The 12,879-nt window shown below is 37.2% G+C and overlaps 1 protein-coding gene across 10 annotated transcripts in view; it reads left to right on the top strand.

Moving 5' to 3' along the window:
* Positions 1 to 12,879, top strand: part of Znf638 (zinc finger protein 638) — a 95,064-nt gene that overhangs the window by 55,921 nt on the left and 26,264 nt on the right. For all 10 annotated transcript variants that reach the window (XM_004668305.3, XM_045151636.1, XM_045151643.1 and 7 more), the window contains 4 exons: positions 6,083 to 6,211; positions 7,610 to 7,651; positions 8,692 to 8,826; positions 11,236 to 11,358. In XM_004668305.3, the coding sequence (XP_004668362.2) occupies positions 6,083 to 6,211; positions 7,610 to 7,651; positions 8,692 to 8,826; positions 11,236 to 11,358 (429 nt within the window). The remainder of the gene's footprint in view (positions 1 to 6,082; positions 6,212 to 7,609; positions 7,652 to 8,691; positions 8,827 to 11,235; positions 11,359 to 12,879) is intronic.

Below are 12,879 nucleotides of genomic sequence, written 5' to 3'. Positions count from 1 at the left end.
ATTTTTATAGATCACTCTTTTCCTAGTGTTTCTTATTCTTTTTGCTGTTTTGTCAGTGATACTCAAATGGGTAAGAAACAGTTCCAAACCCAAACTAATGATGTCAGTAATACTGAGAAAAACCTAGATTTTTATGTTGTAAGTGTTTGATTTTTGAGCTAGGATTTTACTGTGCAACTACCCATGTTGGCCTCAAAATCATTCTGTAGCTCTTGAACCTTCAGTTAGTTCTATGCTGGGGTTATAAGTTTTTAAATATTTAAAGCTATGTAAAACAGCTCAGTTGAATTCTTTGTTAATTATTAGAAGTTTTGCAGGAGGTGAGATTTCAGGGAAGGGTCTAAACATTGAAAGTGTTACTCTTTGGTGGGATGTAATTTTATGATAGAACTGAGTTGACAGTCACCAGAGATGTTTTAAGAATTGTAGGATATATGGAATAGGACAAGCAACCAGTGTGCTTAAGAGAACAGAGGAGAATTGAGTACAAGTTTCACATATTAAGTGAATTATTTGAGTAATTGCTAAACTCTAAATATACTAGAGAACCATGCGTTATAAACTTTTAATTAGGCAAACTTAAGATGGTATATCTCAATAAAGCTTGTTTTCAAAACAGATTATTTGTGATGTTTCTAGAAAAGATAAGAATAGAGACTAATGCATTTTTTACAGTTTTTTATATAACACTGTTAAAATGGGAAGTTTTGAGCTTTTAAAAATAATTCAAATTGGTAGGTTTATGATATATATCAAAGTCTATGTATTAGATACATAGATTACATAAATATAAAATCTAAGCCAATAAACCTACCTTATTATCTGTCCAGTTTGTTTTTTTTGAGGTAGGGTTTTACTCAGGCTGACCTGGAATTAACTATGTATTCTCAGGGTGGCCTTGAACTGGTGGCACTCCTCCTACCTCTGCCTCCCCAGTGCTGGTATTAGAGGCATGCACCACTATGCCCAGCTTCTGTCCAGTATTGATTGGTGTTGAATAGATTAAAGACTTGGGTATTTAATATTTTTCTAGATATTATATGGAAAAATTCCATACTCACTCATAGTACTTGCTCTTCATCCATGGGAAATGTGTTTCAAGGATCCCAGTAGATTCTTTGGGTAGTACCAAACCTTGTGTATAATATATTTTTTCAAGTTTGTACATATACAGATTTAATGTCTCATTTGTCATAACTAAGCATTCATAAGTTTTTTGCAACTGTAATTTTTTGCAGTTTGAAGTATGACAGCAAACTTAGTCCAAGCGAAACTACCAAAAATTTCTTTTTAAATCTTCATTTCACAGATTGAAGATTGATTCATAAAACAAATTTTAATAGCCAGCATATAAGTCAATTTTGCTTTTTGGTGCTTATTGAATTGCCAGCCTCACTACTGTTTTACTTTGGGCCCATCATTTATATAGGAGGGTTACTGAAACACTAGTGCTAGTAACACTAAAGGACAGATACAACATACAGCTTGTATTCATGAGACAAAGATATTATTCCCGTCCCTCTAATTATACTAATTTGCATCTCTTCTCTCAGTCAGTTTTGCTAAGGACTTGTCCCTGAGAAAAATTGTGTTCATTTTTTCAAAAAACCAACTCTTTTCATTCATTCTATGAGTTTTTTTTTTTTTTTTTAGTTTCTATTTCATTAATTGCTGCCCTGATCTTTATTATTTCTTTATGAGAGAGAGAGAATGGGCATGCCAAGGCCTCTAGCCACTGCAAGTGAACTCCAAATGCATTCACCCCCTTGTGCATCTGGCTTATGTGGGCACTGGGAAATCAAACCTGAGTCCTTGGGCTTTGTAAGCAAACCCCTTAACTGCTAAGCCATGTCTCCAGCTCTCTAATTTCTTAATATAGGGACTTAAAGCTATAACTTTTCCTCTTAGGTCTGCTTTCATTGTATCCAGTGGGTTTTGGTATGTTGTGCTTTCATTGTCATTTGATCCCATGAATTTTTTGTTTCCTTTTTGATTTAGTTTCCATGAGGATATACACAATCATGCAATGTGGAGGGGGGGAGTTCTCGAAGTAGGGCCTCATTCTAGTTCAGGCTGCCTTGTAATTCACTGTGCAGTCTCAGGGTGGCCTTGAACTCACCTGTGATCCTTCTACCTCTGCCTTCTGAGTGCTGATCTTTTTTATTTTATTTTATTTTATTTTTGGTTTTTTGAGGTAGGGTCTCACTAGCCCAGGCTGACCTAGAATTCACTCTGTTCTCCAGGTGGTCTTGAACTCATGGCAATCCTCCTACCTCTGTCCCCGCCCCAGTGCTGGGATTAAAGGCGTGTGCCACCATGCACAGCTAGTTTTCCTGTATTTTTTGAGATTTGCTTTGTATCCTAATATATGGTCAATTTTAGAGAATGTTCATGTGATGCTGAAAAGAATGTGTATCCAGCATTTGTATGGAATGTTTTGTACATGTCTATCAGGTACATTTGTTCTATGTTGTCATTTAATCCAGATGCCTCAATGCTTTTTCTTAGTGTGAATTGTTAGTTGGTAAGAGTGGGTCATCTAAAGTCGCCTACTACTATTATGCTTGGGGTAATCTGTGACTTTACATGTATTTATTGAAATTGGATGCACCATGTTCATTGAAGATATGTCTTAAGAGTGTAATGTCCCCTTTGTTTGATTGTCAGCATAAAGTGACCTTTTTATAAATCCTCTAATGTTGATTTGAAGTTTATCCTGTCAGATATTAGAATATCACCTGCTTGTTTCTTAGGCACATTTTCTTGAAATACCTTTTTCCATCCTTTCACCATGAGGTCATGTCTGTCTCTTATGATGAGATGAGTTTCTTGGAGGCCATAAACTGAAGGATCCTGCATTTTTAATTTTTTTAAAGAGAGAGAGAGAGAATGGGTGCACCAGCCTCTAGCCACTGCAGACAAACTCCAGACACATGCATCACCATGTGCATCTGGCTTACATTGGACCTGGAGAATTGAACCAGGGTCCTTAGGCTTTGCAAGCATGTGCCTTACCCACTAAGCCATCTCTTCAGCCCGGTCCTAATTTTAATCCAGTCTCCATATCTGTGTCTCTTGGTTGGGGCATTGAGGCCATTGATACTAGGAGTTATTACTGAAAGGTGTTTATTTATTCTTGCCATTTCTCTTGATTTTATTAACTATTAACTCTTCTATTAACTATTATTTGAACATAGTATGTATTTTTTCCCTGTTTTCTCATGTATGTGCTTTTTTTTCTCTCCAGCTTATATTTTCTACAGAGCTGGCTTAGTAGTTATATATTCCTTTAGCCTGTTTTTATTATGGAAAGTCCTTATTTCTCCTTCAGTTATGACAGATAGTTTTGCTGGATGTAGTAAACTTGGTGATAGTTGTTGTTTTTCAATCATTCCAAGCCCTTCTGGCTTTTAAAGTTTGTGTTGAGTCATTTGCTGTCATCCTGATAGACTTTCCTGTATAGGTGACTTGATGCTTCTCTCTTATACTGCTTTAAATATATTTTCTTTGGTCTGTATATTTAGTAGTTTGTAATATGGCAAAGAGAAGTTCTGTTTTGGTCTTGTTTGTTTGATGGTGTCAATACCTCCTGTATTTGTATTGGCATCTCTTTCCCTACTTGGGAGAAATTTTCTTCTATAATGTTCTTGAAAATACTGTTCCTTTAGACTGAATTTCTTCTCCTTCTACCATACCCTGAATTCTTAAATTTGATCTCTTCTTAGTGTCTCATATGCCTTGAAATTTCCATTTATGCCTTCCTTTTAGTTTGTCTTTCTCTTTGTTGTGATGCATTTTATTGGTGAGACTTTCTACAGGTTTTATTTGATTTACTTTTTTTTCTAGTATTTCTGATTGGTATTTCTTTAGTATTTCTATTTCCTTACTCCTATCTTGTATTAACCTCCTGCATATATATATATATATTTAATTGAGAGAAAGAAAGAGGCAGAGAGATTGAGAATGGGCATACCAGCACATCTAGCCACTGCAAATGAACTCCAGATACATGTGCCCCCTTGTGCATCTGGTTTGCATGGGTCCTGGAAAACCAAACTGGGGTCCTTTGGCTTTGCAGGGAAATGCCTTAGCCAGCAAGCCATCTCTCCAGCCCCAACTTCCTTATTTTATTAAGTTGGTTTCCTGTGTTCTTCAGCAGCTTCTTTTCTTTGATACATTTGATTTCTTTGAACATATTCATAATAATTTCTTTGAATTATTTTTCTGGTATTTCTTGCAAAGCAATCTAGCTGGAGGTATTTTTTGGATTTATAATTTTTGGAGGAATTATATTATCTTGATTTTTTTTGTGTTTCTTGTATTATAATATAGAGATGTTTGCATTGAAATAATGCTTGGGTTTTCTAGTTGTCTTCTGTATTCTTAGACATGTAAATCTGAAGTTCTATCTTTAGACTAGGAGCATGTGGTGCCTAGTGTGGAACCTATATTACCCACAGAGTAATAGCAGAAATAACCCAGGCTGTTGATTAAGCCTCCTATACAGATATTCTAGTATCAAATTGACAACAATGTTTCCTTTGATTTCAGTAATTGCAGGTGGGTTAAAGAACGAGGCTCATAGAAAAATATGTGAGGGTTTTGGTTATTTAGAAATGGAACAATGCAAGGTGAATTAGTTTGAGGGCTAGTATTAACTTTGAATGGATGTATGTATGGAGAACAGCAATCAATGTGAAGTACCTTCCTCAATTACTCTCCACCTTTTCTTTTTTATTCATTTTTAAAAATTTTTCAGGGCAGAGTCTCACTCCAGCCCAGGCTAACCTGGAACTTATCTTGTAGCCCCAAGCTGGCCTTGAACTCATGGTGTTCCTCCTATTTCAACCTCCCAAGTGCTGGGGATTAAAGGCATATACCACCATGCCTGACTCTACTTTTTTTTCCCCCCTGAGGTAGGGTCTCACTCTAGTTCAGGCTGACCTGGAATTCACTATGTACTTTCAGGGTGGTCTCGAACTCACAGTGATCCTCCTACCTCTGCCTCCCGAGTGCTGGGATTAAAGGCGTGCACCACCATGCCCAGCTGCCACTTTACTTTTTGAGACTGTCTGTTGTCAAACTTAGGTTATGCTGGACTAGTTCACCAGCAAACCCATAGACCCTTCTGTCCCCAACTCCCCAGTGCTAGGATTATAGGCATATGCCACCACACCTGGACTTTATGCCAGGAGCCAAACATTTTATTCATTGAGCCATCTCCTCAGCCCCTTAGTTGTTATTTCTTGCTTATGTTTTTCTTTTTAACTTATTTATTGAGGGGGTGGGGATGAAAGAGAAAATTAGCTTGCCAGGATCTGTAGCTACTGCAAACAAACCCCAGACACATGCACCACCATGTGCATCTGGCTTCTGTGGTTGTGGGAAGTCAAACCTGGGTCCTTAGCCTTCACAGGCAAGTGCCTTAACTCCTAAACTAGCTCTCCAGCCCTTGCTTATGGTTTTATTCAGGCGCGTGCATGTGCATTGCATGTGTTTCATTCATGTAGAGATCAGATACAACCTCATTTTTCATTCCTCAGGTACACTATTCACCTCTTTTTGAGACAGTCTCTCATTGGCCTGAAGCGTACCAATTAGGTTATACTATGTAGCCAACAAGCCCCAAAGACCCACCTGTATCATCCTCCCCAGTTCTTAAGATTTTAGGTGCAAACTACCATGATTGGCATTTTTATTGTGGGTGCTAGGCATTGAACTTGGATATATTGTTTGATAGGTAAGCACTTTACTGAGTTGTATCTCCAACCTAATAGTGCATTTTTTAAATCATAGAAATAGTTTACTAAATTGTCAAAATCATTTGACTCTGAACTATCAGTGTTTTTCATGAATATTAAGTAGGGTCTGGGGAGATTGCCAGCTGATAAAAAGTACTTGGTGTGCCAGCTTGAGGGCATAAGATGTGATGGCACACACCTGGTACCCTGAAACTTGCTAGGTAGCTAATCTAGCCAAAGATGCCTGGCATCTACCTCTGGCCTCACATATGCACATGCATATATGAAGAAAAATAAAAATAAGTTTTATTTTTTCATTTGTATAATTTCTGTTTTAAAAGGCATATATAGAAATAAATAGAAAATCTGCAGATTCTATGGTAAAATTTTATACCTGCTTCCCAATATCCATGGATGGAAATCAGCTCTCCATAAGTTTGGCTCCTGAAAACATGGACATAAAAGATGAGGTAAACATAGACTTACATTTCCATTTTTATTAGATCTTACCAAATTTTTCTTGAGATTTATTGTGTTGTGTTATATGGATTCTTTAAGTCTCATTTCCCCCCCCCCCCCAAGCACTTAGCTTTTTACTGTCCTTTCAATAATCACTCAACCTACTAATTCAAAATTCCTCTCAAGGCAGGGTGTGGTAGCACATGCCTTTCATCCCAGCACTTGGGAGGGTGGGGGAGGAGGATCACTGTGAATTTGAGGCCAGCCTGGGACTACATAGTGAGTTCCAGGTTAGCCTGGGCTAGAGTGAGATCCTACTCCCAAAAAAACAAACTAACAAGCAACAAAATTCCTCTCATATCCTATGTGTATATTTTGGTTGAGAAAAAGAAATTGAGAACAGACTTCTCACTATTGTTACCTCACTGTCATCATGGAAATATTGGGGGTTATTATTTATTTTTCCTCTCAATTCTCACACAAAGTCTCTTAGTAGATCTCTATTTTGATTGTACAAAGTTTATTCCCTCTGCTTCATTCTATCTACTATTGTTTACCTTTTAACTCATAATGGAGCACTAAAATGGTAGAGTTGTTCTTCATAGCTTTTATCTCCCTTAAGTACTTTCACCATAAAGCCCTGAGACTGAAATAAAATGTAAATCTGTTTAAAATCAGCTTCCACTGATGTAAAAATCTTTCAGTGTGTCTTTATGTCCTGTAATGAGACACTAGGATTTCTATAAGAAAGTAATGATGATAATTTAGAAATTCTTTACTGAGAATCTCTCTACCTTGATGTAATTAGTAGGATGGCTTTATACATTTCAGTTAGTATTAAAGGGAAAAAGTTCAAGAACCATAATCCCATAAGATAAGGCCAAGTTTCTTCCTTATATGTGAATTGAAGCATCTTATCTAAATGTTAATATCTTGTTTCTCTTTAATGAAACTGGAAAGATGGGATGAATTGAGTTATGTGGATAGGGTGAGACTGAAATAACATGTTTGGAGAGATAGGTAACATTTTAAAAAATATTTTATGTTTATTTATTTATTTATTTGACAGAGAAAGAGGGGGAGAGAGAGAGAAAATGGTCACACCAGGGCTTCCAACCACTGCAAATGAACTCTAGACACTTGTTCCCCCTTGTGCATCTGGCTAATGTTGGTCCTAGGGAATCGAACCTAGGTCTTTTGGGTTTGCAGGCAAATGCCTTAACTGCTAAGCCATCCCTCCAGCCCAAGATAGGTGACATTTTTAAGAGGAACAGAACCTTTGCTGCCTGGTTTTATTTAATATTGGGTAATGCATGTTTCTGTGGGTTATTATATTACAAATCTTGACTAAGTATATGCATGAGAAAGAGCTTAATACCCTCAGCCTTTGTCGATTATTGTCCTTTTAGGAAGCTCTGTTTACGACTTTGATTCAAGAAAGTGACCCAGAGGTGAGTATTGCATTTAAATGTTTTTGTTTGCTGATTTATTTGTTCTTCTTCTGTACTGTTATACATCTGGCTTTATGTGGGCACTGGGAAATCAAACTCAGGCCATTGGGCTTTACAAGCAAGTTGCTGTAACCAGTGAACCATCTCTCCAGCCCAATTTTTTAAAAATTTATTTTATTTATTTGTGGGGGGGGGACAGAAAGAGGCAGGGAGAGAGAGAAAGGAAGAGAATGGTTGTGCCATGGCTTTTAGCAACTGTAAACAAACTCCAGATGCACGTGCCACCTTGTGCATCTGGCTTATGTGGGTACTAGGGAGTGTACCTTAACTGCTAAGCCATCTCTCCAGCCCCAAATTGTTGGTTTTTTTTTTATTTAATTTTATTTATTTATTTGAGAGCGACAGACGCAGAGAGAAAGACAGGTAGAGGGAGAGAGAGAGAATGGGCGCGCCAGGGCTTCCAGCCTCTGCAAACGAACTCCAGACGCGTGCGCCCCCTTGTGCATCTGGCTAACGTGGGACCTGGGGAACCGAGCCTCGAACTGGGGTCCTCAGGCTTCACAGGCAAGCGCTCAACCGCTAGGCCATCTCCCCAGCCCTGTTGGTTTTTTTTTTATAAGAGTTAATGAAGACCTTAGTGGCAATTTCAGGCTATTGTGTTGCTCAAGATGTCAGGTGGACCTTTGGTAAAAATGAGAACTAAAAGGTTCTCATTATCTCTGATGTGAAATAATTCAGTACCCTGTTAGAAACTAAACATTATGTTTATAATAGGAATGCTTTTATTATATTGATTACTTAGATCTAAAATTAAGACCTCTTAGTATTGCCTAGGACTTGGTGATAAAGGGCTTGCCTAGCATGTAGGGGGCGCTAGTTTCGATCCCCAGCATTTGATTAAGGGAAGAGATATTTCCATCTATGTAGTAATTTTCTTACAAAAGAAATTATCATTTGGTGAATGTATGTTAAATTACTATTAATCTGTTACATGGTTTGATTTTACAACCTTTTTTCCCTATGCTGTCTTGAAAATATAGGCAAATATTGATAAAATTTACAACCGATTTGTCCATCTTGATAATTTACCAGAAGATGGACTTCAGTGTGTACTTTGTGTTGGACTTCAGTTTGGGAAAGTGGATCACCATGTATTCATGAATAATAAAAACAAGGTAATAAGTTCCTTCCTATTTCAGAATTTATCTGTTGTAGAGAAAATATATAACTAAACCTTGCAATCTTTTTTAAAAAAAAATATTTGCAAATGGGGGAGAGAGAACATGAAATGGGCATGCCAAGACCTCTAGCCACTGCAAATGAACTCCATATATGCATGCACCACTTTTGCATCTAGGTTTACATGGGCACTGGGGAATGAAACCTGAAATGGAAGGCTTTGCAAGCCAAACACCTTTAACAGCTGAGCCATCTTCCCACCCTGAACCCTGCATTCTTAAGCTCTGTATCTTAACTCAGCTTTTCAGAAGCATCTGTGATAGACATTTTCTCTTAAACTGTGACCAAAAAAGTAAAGCTGACCTCTCTTTAGAAGTCAAAGTTAGTTAGTTTGTTTTTCCGAAATAGGGTCTCACTCTAGCCCAGGTTGACCTGGAATTCACTATGTAGTCTCAGGCTGGCCTGGAACTCAGTGATCCTCCTACTTTGCCTCCTGAGTGTTGGGATTAAAGGCATGTACCACCATGCCTGGCTTGTTTTCTTCTTAAATTCATATTTATTTGCAAGCAAAGAGAGAAAAAAATGAATGAATGGACACACACAGGCCTCCTACTACTGCAAACAGACTCCAGATTCTTGTGCCACTTTGTGCATATGGTTTTACATTGGTACTGAGAAATCCCACCTAGACCATTAGGCAGGCAAGCATCTTTAACTACTGAGACATTTCTCCCTTAATCCTCTTTTATTATTTCAGAGAGAGGGAGGGAGGAAGAGAGAACAGCCACACCAGGACCACCAGCCACTGCAAACAAACTCTACATGCATGTGCCACCTTGTGCATCTCGCTTACGTGGATCCTAGGGAATCAAACCTGGGTCCTATGGCTTTGCAGGCAAGTGCCTTAACTGCTAAGCCATCTCTCCAGCTCTTAACCCACTATTTTAAATAATGTGTATTATCCATTTGTTTTGTCTAGTCTGTACCATATTCTAAGAATTAAAATTTCTTATTTTCTTGAAATAACAGACTTACTATGCTTTTGTAACCATGATATTTAAATTCTTTGTAAAGATTTTTGTGGGGATTGGAGAGATGGCTTAGTGGTTAAGGTTAAGGCACTTGCCTGTGAAGCCTAAGGACCTAGGTTCCATTCCCCAGAACCCACATAAGCCAGATGTACAAGGTGGCACATGCATCTGGAGTTTTTTTTTTTTTTTGCATTGGCTAGGGACCCTGGTGCACCCATGTTCTCTTTCTAGTAAATAAGTTAAAAAAAAAAACAACAAATTAAAATTTTAAAAAGTTTTGTTTTGGTAAATAAAATAGGTTTTGTCACTTATCGTAAATTTACCATTTTAGTTATGTTTTAAGTGTCAGTTTACTGGTATCATGCATATTCACTGTGCTATTATGATCACCATCCAATTCTAGAATTTTTTCAGTCTTGTCAAACTGAAACTTCCTGTCCATTGAAAAGAACTCCCCATTCTTTCCCCCCAGCCCACCCTCCTCTGCTCTACTTCTGTTTCTGTGAATAAGATTACTTCAGATACCGTATATTTGTGGAATTATAAATAAAGCCAACTTTGTGATTAGGCTTTTTTTCTTGTAGTATGTCTTCCAGGTTCATTCATGTTATAGAATATCTGAATTCCTTTCTTTATAGGACTATATAATATTCTATTATGTGCATATACTACATTTTAAATGTCTACTAAGAGCTAAGGAGATGGCTCAGCAGTTTCAGAGACTTGCTTGTATACCTGTCAACCAGAGTTTAATCCATCCCAGCACCCACAGAACAGAAAGCTTGACAAAATAATACACTTGTCTGCAATCTCAACACTCCTCCAACAGTGGGAGGTGGAGCGACAAGTGGGAAGATTGTGTGCCAGCCAAGGAGAGGACACCTTAAGGTTGTTTTCTGACCTCCGTGTGTGATGAGAGGCACATGTGCACCCTTACACTCAAAAATATATTAATGAATAAGTAAATGAATGGACTTTAAACAAATAAGTATAAGTTAAAAAAAAAAAAAGCAGTTGTGTTACTTTGACCACTTGGCTATTGTAAGTAATGGTTCTTAGAACATAAATGTACAAATAAATGTTTGGGTCCCTGCTTTCAGTTCTTCTGGGTATATAAAAAGTAGAATTTAGGCTGGCTCAGGGGTTAAGTTGCTTGCCTGCAAAGCCAAAGTTCTCCGGTTCAGTTCCTCAGTACCAGATGCACAGGATGGCACATGTGTCCAGAGTGTTTGCAGTATCTATAGGTTCTGATGCACCCATTATATCTCTATCAAAATAAATATTTTTTTTAAAAAGGATTGAAAAGAAAGAATTGCTTGATCATATGCCAATTCTACTTTTAATTTTTTAATACATACTCTATCTTATTTAAAGGCAATTCTTCAGTTTGAGAGTCCTGAGTCTGCCCAGACAATGTACAGCTTTCTGAAACAGAATCCACAAAACATAGGAGACCATGTATTAACCTGCACATTATCTCCAAAGATGGATTCAGAGGTAAAATGAAAAAAGAATGAAGGCCATTTTATGAAAATTGAGAAGATATATTTTTAATGTACTATCAAGAATTATTTTCATGTGGTAGTCAAACTAGTTCTAACATTAGATGTTGGTTACTTTTTAAATGTGTTTTGCAGTCATATTAGAATTTTGGTGGTTTAATGGGCATGATGTAAACTTGCTTAATGAGGATAAATTAAGGTAAATTTAAAACATGTAACATAGGCATTCCAATACCAATATATAGATTGACTCCATATATATATAGTAATTTTTGAGATACATAATTGCTGCTTTTAACTCATTGTTGTTTCTTCCCATTGTTTATTGGCTTTTAATTACATTTATTAAAACTCTTGTATAAGAAAGTAAATTTATATATTCTTGGTTTACATAGTAGCACACTGTTGTGCACCTAGAAAAGCTATAAATAATTCACCTTTGAAAGTTGAGATATTTGCTTTTTCTAATAGCTCACTTATATGCTAATAACAAAAGGTAAATTATATTCGGTACCTGTTTTTTTCCTACTCTTTTTAAAAATGTTTTTATTTGTGGAGGGAAGGAATAGAAAGTGAGTTATGAATCTGCCAGGGCCTCTTGCTGCTGCAAATGAACTCCAGATGTATGTGCTACTTTGTGATCCGGCTTTACATGGTACTAGGGAATCAGACCTAGGCTGGCTGGCTTTGTAAGTGAATTTAAAGTGCTGAGCCATCTCCGTAGCCCCCTGTGTTTTTTTGCTAATCTTTACAAAATCATGCACTAACTAAGGAAACAGAAAAAAAAATCCCCTATCTAAAGCCATGTTATATTTAATGAACAATAAGTTAATGATAATAGAAAGTGTTATGAAGCACTTGGGAGGTTGAGGAGGAAAATGAGGAATTCAAGGCCAGCCTGGATAATATGAGACCTTGTGTTAATCCCCCTTGTACTCTGCCCTCTTAAAAAAGGGGAGTGACACATAGGAAATAAGTATATTAAAATGATCAATTATTACCCCATAGCAGAAGTGTTTTTAGAACAGGAAATAAAAATGTAAGTTCTGTCTATACCAAGAAAGAGATTTTTACCCAGAAACACAAAGACAATGATCCTAATTAGGGATATATTTATTGAGTCAAGAATTTCTAAGAAGGAGCAGTATGTCTAGTCCAGTAAACCACACTGTCTTGGGTTGGAACTCATTCCTTACATCCTGCTTTGGAACACTTAGTAATTTTATTTTCTTACAGATTAGTGTATTTCTTTGCCCAAGGAAAGTTCTTGTTTTGCTTCTGGTTTTTTTTTTTTTTTTTCTCTTTGTTTTTCAAGGTAGTGTTTCACTCTAGCCCAGGCTATGTAGTCTTAGGGTGGCCTCTAACTCACAGTGATCTTCCTACCTCTACCCCCTGAGTGCTGGGATTAAAGGCATGTGCCGCCACGCTGGGTTACTTCTTTTGATTATTATTCAATTTGGGGGGCAGGGATGCATGCACATGTATGCAACGTCCCACAGCACATATGTAAAGGTGA

This window comes from Jaculus jaculus, chromosome 6, assembly GCF_020740685.1.
Source record: "Jaculus jaculus isolate mJacJac1 chromosome 6, mJacJac1.mat.Y.cur, whole genome shotgun sequence".
Taxonomy (NCBI): Eukaryota; Metazoa; Chordata; class Mammalia; order Rodentia; family Dipodidae; genus Jaculus; species Jaculus jaculus.
The sequence above is the reverse complement of the archived record's forward strand: the minus strand, read 5'-3'. Positions and strand labels throughout refer to the sequence as shown.